The sequence below is a fragment of the Mustela putorius genome, unplaced genomic scaffold (assembly GCF_011764305.1).
Source record: "Mustela putorius furo isolate JIRA1106 unplaced genomic scaffold, ASM1176430v1.1 tig00537284_pilon_pilon_pilon, whole genome shotgun sequence".
In the NCBI taxonomy this organism is placed as follows: domain Eukaryota; kingdom Metazoa; phylum Chordata; class Mammalia; order Carnivora; family Mustelidae; genus Mustela; species Mustela putorius.
Genome location: NW_025422422.1, coordinates 2,199,988 through 2,226,702, shown reverse-complemented (window position 1 = coordinate 2,226,702; position 26,715 = coordinate 2,199,988). Strand labels below are relative to the sequence as shown.

At 36.7% G+C, this 26,715-nt stretch overlaps 1 protein-coding gene across 7 annotated transcripts in view; it reads right to left on the bottom strand.

Annotated features, from left to right (window-relative positions):
• Positions 1 to 26,715, bottom strand: part of PUM2 (pumilio RNA binding family member 2) — a 104,316-nt gene that overhangs the window by 40,299 nt on the left and 37,302 nt on the right. For 6 of the 7 annotated variants that reach the window (XM_013052949.2, XM_004745871.3, XM_004745872.3 and 3 more), the window contains 7 exons: positions 26,467 to 26,654; positions 25,733 to 25,902; positions 22,296 to 22,566; positions 21,947 to 22,040; positions 13,336 to 13,461; positions 10,178 to 10,320; positions 8,875 to 9,004 (listed from right to left, as the gene is read on the bottom strand). In XM_013052949.2, the coding sequence (XP_012908403.1) occupies positions 8,875 to 9,004; positions 10,178 to 10,320; positions 13,336 to 13,461; positions 21,947 to 22,040; positions 22,296 to 22,566; positions 25,733 to 25,902; positions 26,467 to 26,654 (1,122 nt within the window). Of the gene's footprint in view, positions 1 to 8,874; positions 9,005 to 10,177; positions 10,321 to 13,335; positions 13,462 to 21,946; positions 22,041 to 22,295; positions 22,567 to 25,732; positions 25,903 to 26,466; positions 26,655 to 26,715 lie in introns of those variants that run through there. The other variant, XM_045073819.1, reaches the window with a different exon arrangement.

Here is a 26,715-nt window from a genome sequence, read left to right as displayed (position 1 = left end):
ATCTTGATTGACCCCTTGCATTTTCATTAAATTTTCCTACCAGCTGTCAAATACCATAGGAAGAACTGTTAGCAATTCTGTTTGGAAATGACTGAAACTACAAGTTAACAGGGGGAGAAGTGAAGTATTTAAAGTATCGACCTATTCAGATGTATCTCTGTTTAGGCATCCTTTAATGTCTAAGCAAACCTGCTTCTCATAGAAATCACACTTCCATAAATTTTTTTTTTAAATTTATGGGTGCCTGGGTGGCTCAGTTGGTTAAGCAACTGCCTTCGGCTCAGGTCATGATCCCGGAATCCTGGGATCGAGTCCCACATATGGCTCCCAGCTCCACGGGGGGTCCGCTTCTTCCTCTTGACCTTCTCTCCTAAATAAGTAAAATCTTTAATTTTTTTTTTTTTTTTAATTTAGCCAGAAGTACTTGCTACTGCTCTAAGTAACCAGCTTTAAATTTTTTCATTTTCAGGGGCACCTGGGTGACTCAGATGATTAAGCATTTGCCTTTGGCTCAGGTCATGATCTCTGGATCCTGAAAATCCTATGGGGCTTCCTGCTCAGCAGGGAGTCAGCTTCAGCCTCTCCCTCTGGTCCTCACCCCAACACCCCCCCTCATGCTCTTACTCACTTCCCCCAAATTTTTTTTAAAATTTTCAAACAATATGCTAGTAAAAGATTTTTAAACTGATTTTCATATCCAAAAATCTTAACACTTTAATCCTAATACTTTATCTACTTTATCATTTAATAGACAATTGTATTTTCTCATAGTGAGTTTTAGTTCTTCCTTTACAGAATTTTCTTATCTCTCTCCCATATTATAGCAATTGCTAGGGTCTCTAACATGCTGAAACCTGTCTTGTTCCCAGTCTTAAAGAAAACTTTTTAAATTATTTTTTAAATTTAATTTTATTTTTTCAGTGCTTCAAGACTGTTTATATTAAAGAAAACTTTTCAAAATATTTCCCATAAAGAGGTAGTTAATCATGGAGGGGGGAGTCAATTCCCCCCTTAGCATATTAAGTAAGTTCTAACCTGCCAGAGGCTTTTTGTTTTTAATCAATATATGACTTTGTTATGCCTTTCATGTATCTTTAGAGAATTCCTTCCTTGAGACTGCTTTCTTTTTAATCTTTTAATGTGGCAAATTACACAATGTGACTTCCTGAAGTTCCTTGTGAATTCTTGGGATAAAATCAACTTCTTCATCGTGTATTACTCTGCTTATATACTGCGAGATCTGACTTGCTAATATGTAATTTAAGATTTCTAAATCCTAGGATGCCTGGGTGGCTCAGTTGGTTAAGCGGTTGCCTTCGGCTCAGGTCATGATCCCAGCATCCTGGGATCGAGTCCCACATCGGGCTCCTTGCTCAGCGGTCCGCCTACTTCTCCCTCTGCCTCTGCCTGCCTCTCTGCCTGCCTGTGCTCAAGCTCTCTGACAAATAAATAAAATCTTTAAAAAAAAATTTTTTTTTCTAAATCCTATTTCTAAGTGTGATTGGCCTGTAATTTTTCTCTATACGGTCCTTGACAGATTTTACTTTTTTTTTGGAGATTTATTTGACAGAGAGATACAATGAGAGGGAACACAAGCAAGAGAAGTGGGAGAGGGAGATGCAGGCTTCCCTCTGAGCAGGGAGTCTGACTTGGGGCAAGATCCCAGGACCCTGGCATCATGACCTGAGCCGAAGGCAGACTCTTAACTGACTGAAACACCCAAGTGCCCCCCCCCAAATATTTGGCTATGTTTAAGGATTTGAAATTTTAAAGCAGATTTTATGAAGAGATGAAGACTAAGAAGTATTACGGTAGAATGATTTTTACTTTCCAATCAATGTAAATTTACGTTTTTATTTCTACTTAATACTGAAGATACGTTTTATGTTTCAAGTTTTTATGTGAATTCTAGTTAACGTATAGTGTAATATTGGTTTCAGTAGAATTTAGTGACTCACCACTTACATACAATACTCAGCACTCAGCCTAACTGCCTTCTTTTTTTTTTTTTTTTAAGATTTATTTATTTATTTGACAGAAAGAGATCATTAAGTAGGCAGAGTGAGGGGAAAGCAGGCTCCCCACTGAGCAGAGAGCCAGATGTGGGGCTTGATCCCAGGACCCCAGGATCATGAGCCAAAGGGAGAGGTTTTGACCCACTGAGCCACCCAGGCATCCCTACAAGTGCTGTCTTTAATACCCATCCCTCCATCCACCCTCAGTGTATTCTCTATTAACAAGAGTCTGTCTTATGGTTTGCCTCCCTTTTTTTTCCCCCTTACCTCACGTTCATCTGTTGTTTCTTAAATTCCACATATAATTGAATCATATGGTATTTATCTTTCTCTGGTTGACTTATTTCACTTAGTATAATACACTCTAGCTCCAACCACATCATTGCAAATGGCAAGATTTCATTCTTTCTAATGGCTGAGTAATATTCCATCATGTGTGTGTATATATACACACATCTTTCATTCATCATTCAATGGACATCTGGGCTCTTTCCACAGTTTGGCCATTGTTGATAATGCCACTTTAAACATCAGGGTGCATGTACCCTTCGAATCAGTATTGTTGCATCCTTTCAGCAAATACCTAGTTAGTGCAATTGCTGCACCACAGGGTAGCTCTATTTTTTTTGTTTGTTTGTTTAGGGTAGCTCTATTTTTTAACTGTAAGGAACCTCCTTACTGTTTTCCACATTGGCTGCACCCGTATGCAGTCCCACCAGCAGTGTATTAGAGTTCCCCTTTCTCTGCATCCTCACCAACATGTTTCTTGTATTGTTAAACTTAGCCATTCTGACAGGTATGAGGTGGTATCCCTTTGTAGTTCTGACTTGTATTTCCCTGATGCCAAGTGATGTTGAGTAGCTTTCCATGTGTCTAGTATAATCAACTGTGTGTCTACGGAAAAATGACTATTCAAGTCTTCTCCCCATTTCTCGACTGCATTGTTTTTTGGGTGTTGAGTTTGATTAAGTTCTTCATAGATTTTTAGATACTAACCCCTTACCAGAAGTCATTTGCATACATCTTCTCCTATTCTGAAGGTTGCCTTTTTGTTTTGCTGTTTCCTTTGCTGTGCAGAACTTTATCTTGATGAAGTCCCAGTAGTTCATTTTGCTTTTGTTTCCCCTTACCTCAGGAGATTTGTCTGGTAAAAAGTTGCTATGGCTGATGTCAGAGGCTGCTGCTGTGTTCTTCTCCAGGATTTTGATGGTTTATCTCACATACAGGTCTTTCACCCATTTTTTTTTCTTTTTTCTTTCATCCATTTTAAATTTATTAGTGTGTGTGGTATAAGAAATTGGTCCAGTTTCATTCTTCTGCATATAGCTGTCCAATCTTCCCAAAACCATTTATTGAAGAGACTTTTTTCCACCAGATATTCTTACCTGCTTTGTTGAAAATGAGCTGATCATACAGTTGTGGGTCCACTTCTGGGTTGTTTTGTTCTATTTATGTATGCATCTATTTTTGTGCCAGTACCATACTGTCTTGACGATTACAACGTTGTAATATAGTCTGAGGTCCAGAACTGTGACGCCTCCAGCTATGCTTTTCTTTCTCAAGATTCCTTTTGCCATTTGGGGTCTTTTCTGGTTCTATACAAATTTTAGGATTGTTTGTTCTAGTTTTATGAAAAATGCCAGTAGTATTTTGACAGAGTATACACTTATTATTTACTTAGTGTTTAGATTGTGCTAGTACCGTAAAATGACTTGGGAAGCAAACCCTCTTTTTCTATTCCCTAGAATTTTAAAAATTGAAATTAGGGGTGCCTAGGTGGCTCAGTCGTTACGTGTCTGCCTTCAGCTCAGGTTGTGACCCCAGGGTCCTGGGATCGAGCCCCGCACCAGGTTCCCTGCTCAGTGGGAAGCCTGCTTCTCCCTCTCCCATTTCACTGCTTGTGTTCCCTCTATCGCTCTCTGTCAAATAAATAAAATCTTAAAATAAAATAAAAATAAAATAAATAGAAATGATTTCCTCCTCAAATACCTAGTATTCAGCACTTAATGTTTGCCTTAAGATTTTGTGAGGGAAAATTTTGGTTACTCCACTGATTTTCTTAATGGTAATGGACTTCAGATTTTCTATATAGCCTCCAGTCTGGTAAGTTACATTTTTCTAGTTATTTGTCCATTTGGTCTAAATTTTCCATTTGTTAATATGAGATTGTTCCTAATACCTTCCAATGATTATTAAATTTTTCTGATAATGGCTATTTATGTCTGTTCTAATTTTTCTGATAAGTAAGAGTTTTATCAATTTTATTAAGTCTTCTCAAAGAAAGTAACTTTTGGTATAACCTGACTCTTTACTGTAGATTTGCCATTGATTTCATTCACATCAGCTCTCACCTTTATCATTTGGTTTTCTTCTTTCAAATCTTTGGGCTTATTCTTTTCCTTTTATAGTTCCTATAGAAACTTACTTTCTACTGTACGCATTTGAGCCTCTTATAGTCCCCACTTCTATGTTGTTTTAGGTGTAGTTCATAAGCTTAAATTTTTAGCATTTTCATGATCATTCAGTTCAAAAGCTTCTAATTTCTATTTATCTTTCTACTACTGAGCAAGTGTAAAAAGACACAGGAGCTAAAAAACAAAAACAAACAAACAAAAAAACCAGTCATGGTCTCCATATTCAAAAACTGTATAGTAGAGGAGGTAATGTACCATTTCCTTAATTCTAAGATGCCATTTTAAGACATGACACTGATCTACTAAACTACCTTTCAGGGAGAAATAGAAAAAGCTGTTCCACTCTAAGGCATTTTCTACCTTTCAACATGGTAGTAAGTGCAGACTAAAGAAAATAAATCACAAATATAGCTAATGAAATGCAAGGCAGACAGCAGTACTAAAGAAAGGTGCAAGTGCTACAGATGGGAAAAGGAAGAGTAATTATTAATGAAAAAGCACTGGTAAAGAGATTAAGAAGATATCATAGAAAGGATTTTAAAGAATGACAAGCAAAAAAAAAAAAAAAGAATGACAAGCAAAGCTAATTACAAAATGTTTATTAACCTACGTTAAAAATAGGGAAATGTTAAACTCTACATCTCAATTCTGCTTAAAATGTACAAAAGGTTACTTAAGTGAAAAGCCATTAGTTAGTAGGGCTAGAGGCATAAAAGTACAAGTATTTTTGAGGGGCAGAATATGATCTAGTGTGTTAAAGCATAGGACTATAGAAGGATACTACCAATCAGTCTGGGACTAGATCACTAAAACTGTTAAGAACCAGAATGGTATAAACCTGTATTTTTGAATGATAAGTGAAAGGAGAATAAAGAGATGAAGAGAAAAGCCTGGAGGCAGAGTTAGTGGGAGGATAAGGAAAAGGCTGCACAAGAACAGCAGAGATAAAAGAAATGAACAGGAGACAGAATGAGTAAGAACAGACAAGTTACTTAATGTGAAGCACAGAAGAGAATCAAGAGTTGAAGATGATACTGCGGCTGAAACCAGAAGTTTCTAGTTCCAGAGGATAGTGGACAGCCTTGAGGGTGTGGAACCAAGTGCACCTGCCTCACTGAGGTATGCAGATAGGGGTGTCCATGGCCCTGGTTCTCTGGCCATGATTGCTTGCTAGCTTCTCTCTCCTCCCCTCAACCCCTCCAAGTGTGGTAAAGGCGGCCAAGCCGAGGCTTCAAGAGCAGTGGTCTGAGCTCCCACTCCAAGTGTGAATTCATCTTAATAGTTGTGGAATAGGCCTACCTTCTAGTTTGTACTTCAACACTATAGCCAGATGGACAGCATAATTTTCAGGAGTCAAGAATCAACACTGGGTTATTTTCTTAAGATTAAACCTTCAAAGTCCACTTACATGTAGCACAACCATGTGCAAACTTGAGTGTGAATATGATCTTCCATCAAGGAGACCTTTCTCTTGAGCTCAATCAACATTAATGGTTTGAAGAAGAGACAACCCCCCATCTGACCAAATTCAGCCAGACAAATTAAATCAGTCTTTCTGAACAAGAGTAAAACTGTACAAAGGTGGCCTGACCACTCCTTTCTGCTTGCCCCACCACTGAGCAGCACCCCCAGGATGGCCACCTACATGGAGATCGTGCCCTGTACAAGGGTACATTGCTGAAATAACCCATGACTGCTGAAATCCTGTAGGGCTCCACTCACCAGGCTGAGACAATGTGGCTCATTTTCTAAGTTGTACCAAGGTACCCTGTATGGGCTAGGGGCAGTTCTGACCATCCCAGTTTTATCCAGGATTATACTCCTTACCCCATACCAAATGAAGAGTCTCATGAACAGATTAGGTTTATTGTAAAAGAGGAAATATTTGACCCGACTTAAAATTAATTGTATAGATAAAACTCAAAAGTATTACTATGGATAGGAATTATGTTTGTATGTATTTATATGTGTGTATATCTAGTTAAGTGAATATACATTTGTATGTATCAGAAATTGGGACAGCTTAAACTTAGTTAATGTTGAAAATAAAACTAGTTTGGGTACTGGGGAAAAAAGAGGATAGTGGAATTAATAGTGAAATAGAGTACACAAAAAGGTAAGTAAATCTGGGAGAGAGTTCATTTTTTGACACTGTCAGTTTGAGGAGTGGCTGAAACGCACACATCGTAATGTCCTATACGAAAGCAGAAATGTGTTAAGTGCCCAGCATTTAGTATACTGGTGTCAGGATGATGGCTGAAAAGGTCAAAGTAAATAAACTTTTCCTGACAAAAAAGTAAAGTATCTACTGTCCCAGTAATGGAAGTTCAGTTCAAAGAGGAAAGTAACTTGACCAAGGTCACACAACTAAGGGATACAACAATTTGGCAGACCTGATTCCAGAAAGTCTAATCACTAGCCAGACTATCTTCCATTTTTAAGGAAGATACTTTCCATTATACACAGAGGAAAGTGAGACTGATAAAAAGCATGAGTAAGGTAGGAAAGTCAGGAGAATAAAATATCACAGGAGGTAGATAACAGCAAAGGAGTTGTAGAGAGTTGGACATCGTCAATATGATCAAATACAACAAAGAATTGAGAAAATTAAGAATGGAGGAAAGGAGGTCACAATTTGCAATTGTTACTGAGTTAATGTTAGGATTACTGCAAAGGAATCATGGAAGCAGCGCTAAAAAGTTAAGTGAGGGGTAGAAAGAGGAGCCCAGGGGTGCCTGGGAGGCTCAGTGGGTTAAGCCTCTGCCTTTGGCTCACGTCATGATCTCAGGTCCTGGGATGAAGCCCTGCATTGGGAATCTCTGCTCAGCGGGGAGCCTGCTCCCCCCCCCACCCGCCTACTTGTGATCTGTGTCAAATAAATAAATAAAATCTTAAAAAAAAGAAAGAAAGAAAGAGGAACCCAGAGTAGTCTTAGCAGTGTCTTCAATAAACTCTCAGCTCAGTTCCCTTTAGCCTTGTTTCCATGTCTCTCCATATCTACAACTTCAGCTTCCCAGTACATTCTCAAAGGTCTCTAATCCACAATGGCTCCAGGAAAGCAGCTTCCCTGAAGCAAGTACATGGCTGGGGTAAAAAAAAAAAAAAAAAAAAAGAAGAAAGAAAGAAAGAAAATGAGAACCACATCCATTCTATTATTTGTACTTCAGGGACTGCAGTACTAACATCTTCTCTTTATCCAGAGGGCTAGACAAGATGATAAAATGAGAAAATAGAATGAATGCAATGAATTGAGAAATCCTTAAAAGTAACATACAGAAGTATTCAGCAGCACAGAACACATAAAAGAAACCCTCAACGACATATGTTCCCATACTTTAAACACATTTCCTAAGTGATATGAATAGAAAATATAACTGCATTACGATGAAATGGAAACCAGAACTCACATTTCATTAATAAGTAATCTATATAACTACTCATATACTAAGACTGAAAAAATAGCATACTTAAAAGAGAAAGTGAGTCTTCAGGAGTGAAGAGAATGTAGAATAGGAAGTGACCTATTACCTACTGATCTTCAAATGCAGCTTTAAATTTCACTTTGAAAATGTTAACAAGTGCTGCTTGTTTCAGATTAAAAACTACCTTTTTTCCATTATTACTAAAGTAGTAAATTTGTATCTATAATTTTGTATTAAAAAAATCTACTTCACAAAAACATGTATTTTGCTGTCCCTTTCTGAGAGTTGTAGTCTGTTAATGGGAAGAAATTTTTGTAACTTTCTTTGTATTAGGCTTTCATAGGCATATTTTCAAAGACACTGTCCAAGTTATAAGTAACAACAGTTTATGGGCGCCTGGGTGGCTCAGTTGGTTAGGTGGCTGCCTTCAGCTCAGGTCATGGTCCTAGAGTCCTGGGATCGAGTCCTGCACCGGGCTCCCAGCTCCACAGGGAGTCTGCTTCTCTCTCTGACCTTCTCCTCTCTGTCACTGTCTCTCTCTCAAATGAATAAATAAAATATTAAAAAAAAAAACAATACTATAAAATGAGCTGAACACAATGGAACAATGTTCAAAGTGGAAAATTTTAGCTGCAAACTTCTCAGTATTAACAAAATGACTTTCTTTGGCTGCAATGGCAAACAAAAACAAGATTTATCTTACGTGCCAACTCTAAACTGATTTTATTTCTTGAAGGACTGCTTCAGAATTCTGGGCTGTGGTGAGCTGGGAGAATGCTACAGCTTATGCCATAAACAGAAGAAAAAAACAGACACATTAAGAACCCTAGTACATGTATGCCATCCCTGCTAAGTCTCACAATAGTACTGATTTCAACTACTGGCATCTGAGCTCTAAGATACTAACTACAATGTAAGCAAGATTCTAAAAACATTTCTTGATTTTTTTTCACTCTTCAGTGTGAGTGTCTACATTTAACATTTCAAACATATGCAAACTTCTACGATTAACTAACTATATACCTGGCATGCCGGTAGCAAGACCCTGACCAAAGGCCAAAGTTGGATTTGCTGCTGCGAGTGATTCTGCCTGCTGCCCTTGTTGGCCCTGATTGGGAGTAAGAGGGCGCTGACCTGCTCCAGCTCGGAGAACCTACAAAGGACAAATGATTTCCTTAAAAATGAAATTATCAAATAACAGATACATAAATTTATCCCAGGCAACTCTGTACATATGATAAAGGATCTCTGGATAGTCTTTGAACATATTTATTATGTGCAATGAATTGCTGATTTAGCATGAAAAAATGTAAAATATTTAAATTCAAAAACACAATCACTGGCTCTTGACAACTAGAACAATCTTAAGTAATATGGAGATTTTAGAAGGCCTTTGGGAAAAATTATTTCTAGTATTTGTGCTCTTTAACTTACCAATGTAGTATTAAAATAAATTTATTTGGAGGGAGGAATGGCAAAATCTTAGATCATATTTATTTCACAAAGACAGATACCAATTCAGGACAAGGGGGATTCACTGTTAACACCACCTGTGTAAGCCTCACACATAGGTTTGTGTCTTGTTCAGGTAGCATATTTTCATGTTTGCCCAAAGAATTTATTAAATCACGCTGTAGTATAATCTACAAGAACTGAGCCAAAGGACAGTTTCAATACAACATCAATATAGTATTCAAATATATGAAGGAAATTTAGACAAAATTTAGCTGTCAAGTAAATCCTGTACTTGGCATTAAACTGCTTCTTCGGTGTAATTATGAAGAATCTGACAACCAGAATTCTGAAATCAATAGTGTTTCCACATTTATTAAAATAGTTCCAGGAAAGCGGGGGGTTGGGGAGGGATAGGGACACCTGTGCAATAAATATTTTCTATTTTAAGAAGTTAAATCTAATGTTTAGTGAAAATATTTTCCTCTTGCTTAAAAATATAAAGTATGCAGGAATCCTTTCCTGATCAGATATATAGTAATATTCAAAATAGTAATTTAAGTGCCGAGAAGAAAATAAAGTGATAATTACTTGGATAGGGAAATTAGCACACCTGGAGAGGGGATGAAAAGAAAATTAAAAATTGCTAGAAATTTCAAGACAGTTTCATAACAGAAACACAGAAATAGAATACAGCCAAATCTTTAAATTCATATAATTAGAAAAAAATATAGTCCATATACTTGTATACCAACTAGATACTAGGTACTATATTATACACTGAAGAAGATGAAAAGACACAGATCTTGAAAACAAAGAACTCCTGGAATTTCAAGACTCTCCAGGTATTAATTTAATGAAGGCAGGCCTATACCTGTTGCTGTCCAGGCTGAGCTTGTGATGCTGCTTGCTGATTTGCTGTGTTGTTTGCCGCAGCTGCAGCTTGTTGCTGAAATAAATTGGCTGGATACACCCCCCACGGAACACCATAATACTGAGGTGGAACCACTGCCGGACCTAAACCCCACAACCCACCCCACCCCCCCAAAAAAAGAGTTACTTACATTTTATAGATAAATGAAGTCAGTTACCATTAGATCATAAAAAGGAACAGTATATTAAGACTTAGAGCAAATGTCCTTATAATTCTCTTCTCACTTAACACCTGCTACATACTTTCTATTTTTTTTTCTGATTCTATTAGGGGGACAGTCTCATTCAGATATGACTATTAAAAGACAAAGTATTCAGGAGTGACAGCAATGGCCTTAATGGAGATGATAAAGCTAAAGTCAAGAGAGCCAATGAATTGACAGGACACTTAGCAATCTATGCAACATTTACTGAATGCCAGCTGATGGGTTTGATACTAGAAAACATATAGTATTTTTAGGAAACATTAGATTTCTTAAAATTGTAGGGTTTACTATGTTCAATTCAAATTCTCTTTATTAAAAAGGTCATTTTCTGACTACTGAAAAGAATTAAAACAATAAAAAACACTTGATCTTTTTATCTGCAACCTACGACATAAAAATAGGAAACATTCTGGTACCAAGCTCACTACAACTGTTACTGAATTGTAAATCTTCCATTTAAAAATATTCTTTTTTAAATTAAGTTTTTATTAAACATATTTTTCACATCTGGAACAGAATTAGTCACAATTCTCCTAAAACAACTGAAAATCACATGAAAACAAATGAAACTTCAGTGTTTATATGATTAGGAAAATGGACTAGTAAGTCAAGCCAAGAAAGAACTGGGGCGCCTGGGTGGCTCAGTAGGTTAAGCCTCTGCCTTCGGTTCGGGTCATGATCTCAGGGTCCTGGGATGGAGCCCTAAATCGGGCTCTCTGCTCAGCAGAGAGCTCGCTTCCTCCTCTCTCTCTGCCTGCCTCTCTGCCTACTTGTGATCTCTCTGTCTGTCAAATGAATAAATTAAAAAAACTTAAAAAAAAAAAAAAAGACAAAAATTAGGTAATACAAAGCAGAGACACAGACATGTGAAAGCAAAGTAGGAAAAATAGAATTAATTGTTATTGTTCTATTCTACTTTAAGGTAATATTTGCTTCTAGGAGAGGAAAAGACCATGTACACAACATGGCCCACCATTAGTAAGCTGATGAGTAAGATGTCATCATTACTGACTGATATAATAAAGAGGGCCTAAAATCCCACAGATATGATTTTAATATTTTAACACTTTGTAAAGTTAAACTCTTGGTTTTACTTTGTTTTGGAGGAAAATAAACCCCAGTACAATTGACTGAATCAACTAAAGTAAAAAGCATTAAAAAAATTTAGATAAAATATATTTCTGAAGATAATTTAAACCAATCTATAATGAGAACTATTAACAGGATTTATGAAGGAAGAATACATTATCAAAACAAAAGTCAAGACACCTACCTAGAACCTCTCTGTCTAAAACAGAAGCCAGAGGCCATTTGTGGCTACATAAGAATTAAAAAACTGGATAGCCCAAACTGAGATGTGCTGGAAGTATGATACATATGCAAGATTTTGAGGACTCCTCCCAGAGTGGTTTTGTGTGTGTGTGTGTGTGTGTGTAAAAGATCTATTAGTAACTTAAAATTATATTAAAATGATATTTTAGATATTTTGGCTAAATCAAATATTGAAATTAATTCTATGTTTTTTTACTTGCTTTTTAAGGTAGCCACTAGAAAAACCTAAATTACATTATTTGGCTCAAATTGTATTTCTACTGGGTAGCACTGGTCTTTTGCCTAAGTCCAGAATGCCTAGAATGCTAACTCTCAAAACTAACAATTTCTTAAAGGAGTTTCTTTCGATTCCATAGATTGTATGATAAACCAAAACTTTACATAGTAACATCCAGTTAACCAGCACCAAGACAGTTCATCCCTTCTTTATGGAATCACATGCAGATCTATACGAGAAACTACTAAGTATGACAGATGAGTTCCCGTCTGCTAAGCAAGCTATCAAACAAAAATTTGAAATTAACGTTTATTTTCTGACTTCTTAATATTTTAAGTCTTGAGTATAAATAAAGAGTACAGAAGTCTCAAGAAAAGAGTAACTGTTCTTTGGTCATGATAGTAACTATCAGCAGTGGTGTTTAAAACGGTCTTATTCATCAGTGACAATTCGTATCAGTGAACAAAGTAAAAAAAAAAACAACACACGGTAGTCTAGAGTTATGAAATTCAACTGGCAGGCTTACTCCAGTGAACATACATCTCTGTAGCTGATATTACCTTGTTTCTGCCTGTGACCAACATAATAACCCATACCTTAGACTCATTAATTTGTCTCTATACCCAACTTAGTCTAAAATAACCTCCTCATAATCGTACAGAAAATCAACAAATTGCTTTGCTCAACAGGATGGTACCTGACCAGCACATAACTCTAGCAATAAATATAGTTTTGGGTTTAAAAATATTTGCCCCGCAGCTTTATGGCTATACCACTAACACATAACATTGTATAGTTTTGGCTTTCATTTTAGATTTTTAGTGGTAGTTTCAGTTTTGGCAGTTAGTTCTTTTCCAACTCCAATTCTCCATTTTGCCCCTCAGTTGGCTTGCACATTTTTAAATAGCTAAATAAACTAACTACTTTCTAAATACTCATTCTCTCAAGATTGCTGAAGCTCCTTTACCTCATACTCTCCCTGACATGGGTATTTATAGCACCTAGCCCCCATTTATTTTATGAGAAGTGACGTTATTTTGCCAGGTCTCTGTGGTTAATAGCACTGGTCACAAAAGGGAAGATCTGCAGTTGACAATGTAAGATTTCCAAAACTACAAAATTAAAATGTACATCAACTATGCATGAGGAAAGAGTTACCAGGCTTAGGCTGTTTCCTAGCACTACAATAGGAAAAATAGTAAACTAACTCTGGAAACTTCAGCTCATTTCAGATAAATGTTTCATTTCCTAGGTACTTCAAATTGACCAAATAGACAAAAACAAAGTTTATACCAGAATTAAAACTAAATCCATAATAAGCAACAAGGCTGGACAGTGAGGTACCTGCTAATGTTGCTGCGGCAGCCAATCCCGCCGCAGTGTATGGGTCAGTCCCTGGAGGAGCAGCACTGATAATATATGGATTTGGCACAAATGCAGCTGGAGCAAGGCCTGCTGAGAATACACCAGCTGCGTATAAAAAGGGAGAAATAATGAGTGAAAATGAAAAGCATGATTTTCTTCATTAGGTAAAATCATTTCTATACTTCATCTGGAGTGGGGGAGGAGAGAGTATGTAATGGTTCAAATTCTGATTAACTGAATGAGCTAGGGCATGTAACTAACACAACCTGATTCAGATTCCTCATTTATGAACAGCTGTATCACCGCATCTTAAGAGGATTTTTTGTGAGAATATGAGGTACACAATGAATGTTGAGAGCTAGAACTACTATTGTTCAACAGTAGTTTTTCATTAAATCTTTATTAAGCTGTACAATATGCTAAGGATTCAACAGTGAAGTCAGATATGATCTGCCCTCAGAAATCAATCCATCCAATGAGAAAAAACAGAAAGCAAATCAGCAATTAGTGTAAAAGTACAGTAAGTGCTATGGGCACAGAAAGAAGGGGTACTTAAGCTTCAGAAGCAATAGGTAGGATGAAGCGTGGCTCTAGGGCAAGAGAAGACAAAACAAGTTATAATCAGAAGGAAGACCCATGAAGATCTTCCTGGGTTAACGTAAGTAGTTTGGACTTTACCCCAAAAGCAACAGAAGAAAAATGAAGGGCTTTCAGCCGTATAGTGACTTTAAGGCAACTTCTGCATCTAATGTATGCCAATGTAAACTTCGTAAAGGCTAGGAAAAATTTTAAAATATTCATTTGCAATACCTATTAGACAAGAGAACTGCTGGTATCAAGGAATCACTGTGTGTAATATTTACCATAAGGTACTACCAGAGGCGTGTCTTTGGGAAAATAATGGAGACGAGTTGAAGGTGAGGAGATAATAAAAGGGGCGTGTTAAAAGTAATCAAAAAGGTTCAATTTTAAAATATGATTAATGGGGTACCTGACTGACTCAGCTGGTAAAGCATATGACTCCTGATCTTGGGGTTATTGAGTTTGAGCCCCACGTTGGGTGAGGACATTACTTAAAAAGAAAAACTATTTTTATTTTTTTCAAGATTTTATTTATTTGTTAGAGGGAGAGTGATAGCAAGCACAAGCAGGGGGAGTGGCAGGCAGAGGGAGAAGCAGGCTTCCTGCAAAGAGCCAGATAATAGGACTCAATGCCAGGACCTGGGATCACTACCTGAGCCTAAAGCAGACACTTAACCAACTGAGTCACCCAGGTGTCCCAAAAAGAAAATCTTTAAAAATAAATAAATAGGGGTACCTGGGTGGCTCAGGGGGTTAAGCCTCTGCCTTCTGCTCAGATCAGGGTCCTGGGATTGAACCCTCAGAGCCCCCACATCAGGCTCTCTGCACAGCAGGGAGCCTGCTACCCACCACCCTGCACCTGCTTCAGATTTCTCTGTCAAATAAATAAAATCTTTAATAAGTAAGTAAGTATGATTAAGAAGGGGGCATAGGAATATAAAAACATGCGGACATAATTAACTTTATGAAACGTATTTAAAAGAAACACTTATCTTAAAATCTATACCTTAAAATCAAGATTCAGAAACTTCATTCTACATTACAGCAGTTTTTAAATGTTTTGACTGTGACCCACAGTATGAAATATATTTCACATCGACCTGGTGGCCATATATACATATACATCCCACAAAAATCTCAAAAACATTATCCTTATAAAGTTCTACCATAACCTATTTTCTATTTTTTTTTACTTAATTTTCCTTTTCATTAATTTCTATAAATCTATTTCATTTCTAGAAATAGTGGCCATAGCCCATAGCACTGATTTCATGCACAGCCACAAAAAGCCATTTGAAAAATCTGCTTTTAACAGAGGAAGAATCAAAGGGTCCAATAAAAATCCCTGCACTATTTAAAAAATCATTTCCTCAGAATTAGTTCCTTAAGTACACCTGAGGGCAAAGGTTTCAAGATCTCCTTCTGATTCCTCTACCATAAATTATCTTTGTCACAGTAGAAAACAATGGATGCAATGATATTCATGTCATCTCATACCACTACAAAACCCCAAAACCAAGATGTAATTTTTTTGTATTTCATATTTTGTGATTTTATTTTTCTTTATTTTTTAAATTTATCTGACGGACAGAGATCACAAGCAGGCAGAGAGGCAGGCAGAGAGAGAGGAAGGAAAGCAGGCTCCCCGCTGAGCAGAGAGCCCCATGCGGAGCTCGATCCCAGGACCCTGGGATCATGACCTGAGCCAAAAGCAGAGGCCTTAACCCACTGAGCCACCCAGGTACCCCTATTTCATGATTTTTTTAAAAAAAGATTTTATTTATTTATTTGACAGACAGAGATCACAAGTAGGCAGAGAGGCAGGCAGAGAGAAAGGAGGAAGCAGGCTCCCCACTGAGCAGAGAGCCCGATGTGGGGCTCGATCCCAAGACCCTGGGATCATGACCTGAGCCGAAGGCAGAGGTTTTAACCCACTGAACCACCCAGGCGCCCTTAGAAATAATTTTAACATAGCTTTCTCTACATTTATGTTAGATGTGAAATTTCAGATAGCTGAAAAACAAGGAATTAGTTCTACCTAACGGATACATATTGAACCTTCCACTGAAAGAAGTTTCTTACTTGTTTTAAGCTCACGATTCATTTAAGAAATATTTGCAACATACTAGACATCAAATATGCTTGTGTATTACATAAATACATACTTATTTATGTTTGCACATATATATACACAAATGTGTTTGTATCTGCGTGTTTATACATGCACACAAATAAAAACATACGTCCTTCTACACTTTTAAATGCACACAAAGACATTTTATACTGTAGACTATAATGATACTTTAATATGTTTTCACTTGCCAATTAACCACAGATCCCTTTCTATGTCAACAGATAATCTAGGCCACCTGGGTGGCTCAGATGGTTAAACGTTTGTATTCTGCTCAGTTCATGATCCTGGGGTCCTGGGCTGGGGCCCCACATTGGGCTCCCTGCTCAGAGGAGAGCCTGTTTCTCCTGCTCCTTCTGCTGTTTCCCACCTGCTTGTGCTCTCTGGCTTGCTGTCAAATAAATAAATGAAAAAAAATTTTTTTTTAAAGATTTTATTTATTTATTTGACAGAGAGAAATTACAAGTACACTGAGAGGCAGGCAGAGAGAGAGAGAAGGAAGCAGGCTCCCTGCCGAGCAGAGAGCCCGATGTGGGACTCGATCCCAGGACCCTGAGATCATGACCTGAGCCGAAGGCAGCGGCTTAACCCACTGAGCCACGCAGGCGCCCAATAAATGAAAATCTTAAAAAAACAATTTTGTTTGTTTGTTTGTTTTAGGGGTGCCTGGGTGGCTCGGTCAGTTGAGTGTCTGGCTTCAGCTCAGAGCATGTTTTTGGAGTTCTGGGATTGAGCCCTGCACTGGACTCTGGGCTAAGAGGCAGGTTTGCTTCTCCCTCTCCCTCTGTGATCTCTTTGGCTCTTTCTAATAAATAAATAAAAAATTTTAAGATAAAGTTCTCTCTCTCTAACAGACAAAGAACTAGAGTCTAAAACAAAAAACTTTTTAAAATAAAGATTTTATTCATTTATTTAAGAGAGAGTGGGGTGTGGAGGGGCAGAGGGAGAGGGACAAGAAGACTCCCAACTGACAGGAAGCCCAATGTGGGGCTCAATCCCAGAACCCCGAGGATCATGACCTGAGCCAAAGGCAGATGCTTAACCGGCTAAGCCACCGAGGCTCATTCTCATTTAAATTTTATATCTACCAGGAAGAGGACCCACTTATCTCCAAGCTATTTTTCAAATACATTCTTTTATTAATTTGAGATGTCAATTAAAATTAAAATCTACCAGGATGCCTGCGTGGCTCAGTGGGTTAAGCCTCTGCCTTCGGCTCAGGTCATGATCTTGGGGTCTTGGGATCGAGCCCCGCATTGGGCTCTCTGCTCTGTGGGGAGCCTGCTTTCTTCTCTCTCTCTGCCTACTTGTGCTGTCAAATAAATAAAATTTAAAAAAATTAAAATCTACCCTGCACACTAAACAGACACCCTTGCACATGTGTCTACTGTGAAGTGTTCTTTTCTGTTAACTACTTGTATATACCTAGGTCAGTACCACACTGTTTCAATCACTGAAAACAGTAACTTCTGACATATGGTTGAGTAGGTCCCCCTTATTTCATTTTAGTTTTCCATTAATTTTCTTGTTTTACTTTTCTAAGACAAACATCAAAAACAAATTTTAAAGTTCCAAAAAAATCCTACTGGGATTCCAACCAAGAATACATTAAATCTACAAATTAATTTAGATGAAGGGACATCAAAACTATAAAGTTTTGAGTTTTCTTCAAAGGTCTTTGTCCACGTTTATTCGAGACTTCAGGAAAAGGTATAGTCAGCTATGCTTTGCACATCTTTAGTTACTACTGACTCCAATCCTTAGCTTCTAGTTTCTCTGTCTCTGCTAAGTACTGATCATTTTGATCATTTTGGGTTTAGTGTTCTTGGAGATTTCCTAAGTTTTCATTCTCCAGTACATTTCATCCTACGTGACAGCTACTCAATAATGAAGCCCACCTAGGTCTTTTTACTTACAAGACTCTGAAATGGCTGATTTTCACACCATTTCGTTGTTTCAAGACTGCTGATTTTTGATGGCTTTAAGTTCTTTATCTCCTAAGATTATGAATCACCTTTGAAAGTTCTTCCCGAAACTTTAAGGTTCCCTTATTTCTACATTGTGGGTGTAAATTCTACTGTTTGTTACACAACTGGCTGCTTTCTGGCTCATCTTTCTTGTTTGCACTGTGAATTTTGTTTGCAATACTACTGGAGAAATTCTCTTATGCTCACCTGTGCATCAGGTGGTATCAAGATTGCCAACTACACATCATGAAGTCTCCAAACCAAGTCTTACTTATATTTGTGACCTGGGTGCTCTTACTATACTCATGGTTAGCATGACTCAAACTGCAATCCCGGTGTGTGTAGGCCCTCTATTTATTTGCCCCCTACAGCCCTCTGCAGGCTATACAGTTTATTTCAATTTTACTCACAATTTCCTATACTACAAAATTTCCAAACCATCTCAACAATCCCTTTTCTTTTCTCTTTCTCTCCCTTCTCAGTGTAGATAGCTATTTAGGAAAAAATAAAAATATACTATATTTAAAATTATCTCTTTCTGGCCCAGTCCAGGATGCTACCAATTTTTAGATAAACTAAGAACAGTTTTAACATTTTTAGTAGTTGAAAATAATAATAGTTATTATTAACACATGAAAATTATGTAAAATTCAAATTACAGTGTCCATGGTAGAATTTTATAGGAATACGGCTATGCTCATTTCTATGTCATTTAAGGTTGTTTTTGTGCTCTAACACAAGAGTTGAGTAGTTGTGACTGAAACCATATAGTTTCCAAAATTATAATATTTACTATCTGCGCCTTTATAAAAAAGTTTGTCAATCCCCACTCTAGAAGAATCTTCTAGAGCCACACTGTCTATTACGTTAAAACCACATATAGCTACAGAGTATTTGAAATGTGATTAGTCTATTGAGATCAGCTTAAAGTGGAAAAATCCATACCTAATTTGGAAAGCTTCATATGAAGAATTTAAATTTCTCAATAGTAAGTTATATACTGGTCACATTTAGAATGACATTTTTTTATATAATGGGTTAAATAGACTATTCAAATTAATTTCACCTATTTCCTTTTAGTTTTTAAAAATGTGGCTACAAAAGAATTTAAAATTCTATGTGGCACACATTACATTTCTATTGTACAATGCTGTTCCAAAACGGGCTTTCAGCCAGACAAGAGATGACTAGGCAAACTTGGATACTAAGACTGATGGTCAACAATCAATATATTTAACTATGGAACAAAGATTAAAAGGTGGAGTCAATTTTGTAAAGTATGCTTAGAAACAGTTCCATTTTTATTCAGGTTTTCAAATTTATGTGCATGGTTTCCCAGATGGCTTCACAAAGTTCTGCCAAGACTTAAAGACAACAGGAGTCCAATGTTACTTGAAATACTCTAAGGTATTCAAAGGGGAAATAGTTCTAAACTCTTTTCATGCAGTGATCATATTCCAGAATCTGAGAAAAATATAAAATATGCAAACTTAAGGATTAATTTTATGTACACATTACTGATACAAACATCCTAAATAAAACATGAGCAAACTAAAAGAGCTCATTAAGAGATTATATGCATTTTTTATTCCATGAACACAAGAATGATTCAATTAGAAAATACTTATAAACTTTAATATCTGCTATAACCAAGAGCTTCCATAGATACCAATTTAAAGATTTAATAAAAGACAGAAGGCCATTTACAAGGTCAGCAAAAGACAAAATACCTAAAAACATACTTATCAAGAAATATGCAAACGTAGGTGATAAAAACTTTAAAGTACTGATAAACAACACAAAAGCAGATTTAACAAAAGTAAAGATACACCATGTCCTGGTTTATTACTTAATGTAATAACAAAGTAGATTTTCTAGAAGTTAATTTAAAATTTAAACCCAATCTCTGGAAGTAAATAAATAAGCAAATTACTAAAATGCATATAAGGCAATTAACAAAAGAAAATGTAAAACTTCAAAAAGGCAGAGCAATGGGTATACTAGCCTGTCACATTAAAACATACCATAAAGCCTCAAGAAATAAAAAAGGGTTATACCATCTGTATAGAAAACAGGAATCACTACTCTTTTTTTTTTAAAAGATTTTTTAAATTTATTTGACAGAGATAGAGATCACAAGTAGACAGAGAGGCAGAGAGAGAGGTGGAAGCAGACTCCTTGCTGAACAGAGCGCCCCACAATGCAGGGCTGGATCCCAGGACCTTGAGACCATGACCTGAGCCGAAGGTAGAGGCTTTAAACCACTGAGCCACCCAGGTGCCCCACTACTCTTTTTTCTTAAATTTTTTTTACTTATTTCAAAGAGAGAGAGAGCACCGACACATGCACGCACAAGCAGGGTGAGAGAACCCTAAACTGACTCAGTGCTGAGCCCTCTAAGGGGCTCAATCTCATCACCTTGAGAGCATGACCTGAGCCTAAATCAAGAGTCAGATGCTTAAGCGACTGAACCACCCAGATGCCGCCTGAATCACTACATTTCTAATGAGGAGGACTTAAGTATAGGAATAAAGGAAGCTGGGGGCAAAGAATGTATGCTGCTATTAGAAACCATCCAGAAGGGGTGCCTAGGTGGCTCAGTGGGTTAAAGCCTCTGCCTTCAGCTCTGGTCATGATCCCAGGGTCCTGGATTAGAGCCCTGCACTTGGCTCTCTGCTTAGCCAGAGAACCCGCTTCCTCCTCTCTCTCTGCCTGCCTCTCTGCCTACTTGTGATCTCTATCTGTCAAATAAATAAATAAAATCTTAAAAAGAAAAAGAAAAAGAAAAGAAAAGAAAAGAAAGAAACCATCTAGAAACGTGTGGTCACCTTTGATTAAAACCAAAAATAAAACAGGGACCTAGGAGACCTTCTTGGATTGACAAAGAACAATACAAAGATAAGAGAATCAACTTAGTTTCTATCACCTCCCCCCACCTTGCCCCCAGCCTGCTTCCATAGATTATGTGGAATACAGTCACACCTTCTCCAATAAGAAAATAAATTAAGATAAGCTAAAATCAGGCATAAAAACAGGTATGTAAATCTACACGTGATAAAATAACACTACATATATATATACATTTACCAATGTCATATTCCTGGTTTTGGTACTATACTATAATTATGTAAGATGTAGCCATATAGGGAAAGCTGGTGGGGAACCTCTCTGTACTCTCCTTGCCAACTCCATGTGAATCTATAATTATTTCAAAAAAAAAAAAAAAAAAGTAAAAACACAAACATAAAACCCCAACATGGACAACATGTACCAATGCTTTAGCAGTAACAAATGCATAATTACAGTAATTCACATTGAAAGCTAATGGCCAAAGACCCAAATAACTTAATGAAGAAAACATTTTAAGGAAATTTCCTGGGAATGTAATTCTTTAAAATAAACATTTTGGGGGCGCCTGGGTGGCTCAGGTGTTAGGAGTCTGCCTTAGGCTGGGGTCCTGATCCCAGGGTCCTGGAATCAAGCCCCGCATTGGGCTCCCTTCTCAGTGGGAAGCCTGCTTCTCCCTCTCCCACTCCCCCTGCTTGTGTTCCTCTCTCGCTGTGTCTCTGTCAAATAAATAAATAAATCTTAAAAAAATAAATATTGATTGATAATAGACCTACATTTGAACTTTCAAGTGTCTGACTCAACTTCACACTGAGAAAAAAACTTGTGTGCTGACAGCTTTCATCAAGTTATACAGATTTTCATTTCATCAAGGATACAATAATCAGAAATGGTTCTTTCTTAGTTAATCTTTATTTTTGCCATGTAATTAATTACTCTTTGATCTCAATGAGATGTTTTGAAACATCACGACATAACACCATTCAATAAAAGAAAACTGAAGCGTTCTAATTAACACTAACACAAGACTTTCTAACAGTCTCATCAAAGTGGTTGGACTCACCTATATGCGGCTGCTGCGCTGCAGCTAACGCATACTGCTGCTGCTGAGCTGCAGTTAACTGCTGAACCGTTAACGCATTAGTCCTCTGAAAGAGCTATTAGAGAAAATATTTAATACCAAGATTAGTCTCAAAGCATTTCATTTCTATTTAGAAAGCTGTGAATAGTGTATTTTAACACTGATCTCAATCACTTTCTCAACCATAAAAACATTTTATTTCTAAAACACCAAGTATTTAAGAATACCCCTGTTATTCAGGTCAATGCACTTCAGGCTATACCAACACACAGTTCAGGCTACGCCAACACACAGTTAAGAGGAGCTTCTTTAAAGGAGGGTCACACTTTACCTGCTGCTGGGAATTGTAGTCAAAAAGGCCTACAGTAGCTCCTGAAGAGTCCATGGGTACCTGATTACCAGGATAGTCAAACTGTAAGGAATCCAGACCAACTTGTTCCATGGCATCCAGATTCTGAGTTTCAGGATTTGAAAATTCTTCAACAAGTGGTTTATTAGCTGTAGGATTAGGAAGAGGCCCCAATCCTTCTGGGGGATTAGTACTGGGGCCCAGGCGCTCAACTACTTCAGTTGGAGAGGCTTGACGACTTCCAGGAGTACGACTATATAAAGAAAACAGAAAGGCTTTATGAGTAAAAGTAGTCAGTCAGTCACAGTTGGAATGGAAAAGTAAGAAAATCATGAAAACCAAATGGTGGTAAAATACAGAGGGCAAATCAGGCACACCAGGTCACTAACGTAATCAATCCATTTCAGCATTTTTTTCTAATTTAACTTCCTCTTAAGAACAGACATGGTTTTGCTTTGTTCACACTACTAACGATCACTCTCCCTAATTTGAATAGCATAAAGATGTAACTCAATTTTACACTTAAGAAAATTGGCCAATATCACAATTTAGGCTTAGACTACCTGAAACTTTTTTCAAATCAGACAAAATGAATGGTAAGTTTGAGTAGCAGACTATCAAGTGACAAATATGGGAAGACGCAAAACCAAAACCCATCTACCACACTTCCGGTCTTCTCCACCAGCATAAAATTATGCCACGATATCCTGCTTAATAATGGTTCAGAAAAAAAACAAAACTGGCCATAAAGGATGGCTTTCATGACTTTAGAGTGTAAAATGAGATACAATGCAAAAGGACATGAACTAAGATGAAGGCTGACTCCAGTCTGTCTTTAAATAGGATTTTGAGCATATCATTTCATCTTCCAGGCCTTAGTTTCTTAAATGAGACTAGAGACATAACCTTCTTGTGCTTATTGTTTCAAGTAAGGGCAAAAAAAGGAAGTGTGAAAAGCCTCTATGACAACTTTCCAAAAACCATCTTTATCCACAAAAATGTTACAGTTTAAATAATCAGGAAGAGGGGTGCCTGGGGGCTCAGTCGTTAGACATCTGCCTTTGGCTCAGGTCATGATCCCGGGGTCCTGGGATAGGGCCCCGAGTTGAGCTCCATGCTCAGTGGGGAGCCTGCTTCTCCCCTCCCACTCCCCCAGCTTGTGTTCCTGTTCTCTATCAACTAGGTTAATAAAATCTTTACAAAACAAACAAACAAACAAACAAAAAACCACCACAAAAACAAAAAAAAAAACACCAGAAATAGAAATTTATAACATATTTACCAAGAATTAAGTATGTATAACAATAGAAAAGAGTATACTTCATATTAAAACAGCAATTTCCCCTACTAACAAGCCTTTTTAATTTTCTCAAAAAATTTATTGAGCATCAGCTTTTCCCTTTTTATCAACATCTTTCATGGTCTAAAGCTTATTTTTACTTTATGCCTAGACATAATCTATCCTCATTTACAGTGTATTTTCTTCTGCAGAAATATTTTAGGCAAGATCTTTTCCGTCACAAGAAGTAAGTTTGTTCTGAGAACATGAGCTCACAGTATATGCAAACATTAAGTACATTAAGTAAGGAACAGTAACTATTTCACCTGGCTTTCAGGGCCAGTTGTTAACACTTATGTAACTCTTCCCCCATGTTCAGAAGCTTCACATCGAGATAAATTTCCTAACATGCAAGGAACATTTTACAAAGTCATTACTTAACGAAATTACTTAATTTTAAGAATTGGTTTCCAGGTATTTAGGTGAACTTACATTTTATTTAAAAATCAACCACTATCCTTGCAATATTTAGAAGAAATTTCTAATTCCTTTCCCATTTTAACCATACCTAATTTTTCATGTGAATATTTGAAGGTTTTTCTTTCAAAATATATATATGGGAAGGGAAAAAAAACCTAAAAGGTTCTTCTTTAATTTTAAAATAAAGCTTGCTATAGTTCTTCACTTCCTTTCAGTTCTACACTCCAGTGATTATATACTGATGCTGTATCAATTAATGTACAGATTAGTGATATGTTAGCATAGTGACCATATGGCCACAGCTATTAGCCCAAAACATTTTTACCCTATCAAGCACAATACTACATCTAGAATATTTCACAAACAACTTTAAATGCATACCCCAAACTTAGTGGAGTAAAATTGGAATGCTAATAAATGTAGTAAAGTTCGTATTATGGAGAAGCATAGCCTTTCAAACAAACAACTCTAATATAGCAATAAATAGAGGATATAACAGAAAAAAGGCATTGCGCTACTAAGTGGTGCTATTTTCTTGCTATAGTTAATGGTGTATTAACACTTCAATTATAAATGCATACTGTGAAGGGCTCATAAACTCAGTTTTAAATATATGCCCTTGACTAAAACTTAAGATTAGGTAATTGCAGAAAAGTAAAATCAGGGTAAGGTTCTAAAACAAATTGAAAAACATTAAAATGTATTTCTTATCAAAGAGGTTTACTGGTTTTGGATGCTTTTTTGCACTTACAACAGACACAAATGGCACTGTTTTAAGCAGCATTGTTACTCTGCTTTTGATAATTAAAGGCAATAAATTTAAAAGCATACCATCCACATATATGGTTATACTCAGTTAACTGAGATTCCATGGTTCACAGGATCTCAATGAAACAGCTCATTTTTCAGGTATAAGCCCCAAAGCATCTGACTATTGAAGTGTAAAATGTAGGAATTCAGTATGAAGAAAACAACTCCCTATTATCTAGGTAAATGTATACTGCCTAATCTGAGATCAAAGCTAGAAGAAAAGACTTATTTAACTGCCATAAAGAAACAACTGAAACGTTACAACTTAAAGAATTCTAAGCGCAAAGCTAACTTTTTAAAGTCTCGAATATGTTCCTTACCTCCTAAATTCAGGAATATTAAGTATTACCATAAATTCTAATAATGGAACACTAATAAGGAAGGTCACAGCTCCTGAAATAATATTTCCTCATTTCTGAGATTAGGAGTTAGATTGGGTGGGGGATACAATACAGGGATAGAAGGAAGAGGAAACTCCACAGAAAGCCGCTCAAGAGCAACCCCAAAGGAGTCTGCCAAGAAAAAACAGATTAAGCCTAAAATTCACTAAATTTTAGCAGGGAGGAAAAAGTTAAAATTTAGACTATCATATTAGCAGAAAGATAACAGCAACTTCTAACATTACTCCTTTAAAGAAATGCACGGTTTGAGACTATTTTGAGGAATTTTTTTTTTTAATGGTGCATAATCAACTAATACTCCTTATGAAAAAAATAAATCTACTAAATTAACACAAGATACAAAGGGAAATAAAATAAACCAAAATTGGAAAATATCTAAATCAATCACATCAACTACTAGTACCATCCCTGAAGATATGCTTTTCTTCTTGAGAAAGTTAAAGTCTTACTTAAAATCTTTGCAATCGGCATCCATTCCATTTGGCAAACCTCTGCCATTTATTTTAGAATCATCATCATCTCCTTGTTTAAGATCTCTGTTTTGGTCCTCCTCAAATGGAGAAGCCTTGCCTTTTTGATCTCCTTTCTCAGGTCCATCTGTTTCAGCATCTCTAGTGCCCTGAGGAAAAAGAATCTGTTTGATTCTGAATATTTAATAGAACACAAAAAAAGGCACCATAAGGTGACCTAAAACTACACTATAGTGCATGTAAACAATAAAAGCATTGAATCTTATTTTAATGTTGTAATCAACTAATTTATCAAAGGCCAAAAAACTGCGCACAAAACAGTGATTTATAACAGAAGGGCTAAGGCAACCTTAACTATAGCGGTGCTGGAAAAGCAGTAACACCACAGACAAGATTAAAATTCTACTTAAGGCATATGATTTTGTTTAGTTACTTCCACATGAAGCACTACCATGAATAAACAACTGTAATCTTGCAAATTATGTTTTTTAACTAATATGGTTGATATTTGTAACATGGCTAAAAGATTATATTCCCATTGGTTCTCTATTTCATGTATTTCAAGAAGTGGCCAAGAGAAGAAAACCAGAGCTCCAACAGCACCAAGATTTCCTTTGCTCTGGGAAGAGCCAAAAAAAAAAAAAATAAATGGACTTAAAGATAACCAAACAACCAGATTAATTATTAAATATTTCTTTATTCAAAATACTTACAAAAGTCCCCTTCCTAAATCGAGAATCCAATTTATCAGCAGGAGAAGAACTTAATACATATTCTACCATGCTCACACCAAGGCCTCCACTTTCTGATCGCGGAGACAGTATTGCATTTACTTCACTGTTTCCATGAAAACCCTGTCCAGATCTTCTCTGTACCATAATAGGCTGGGACATTGAATGGTCTGTTTGGAAGGAAGAACACAATTATACATTTGTACTTTTAAATTAATCAAAATGTATCTA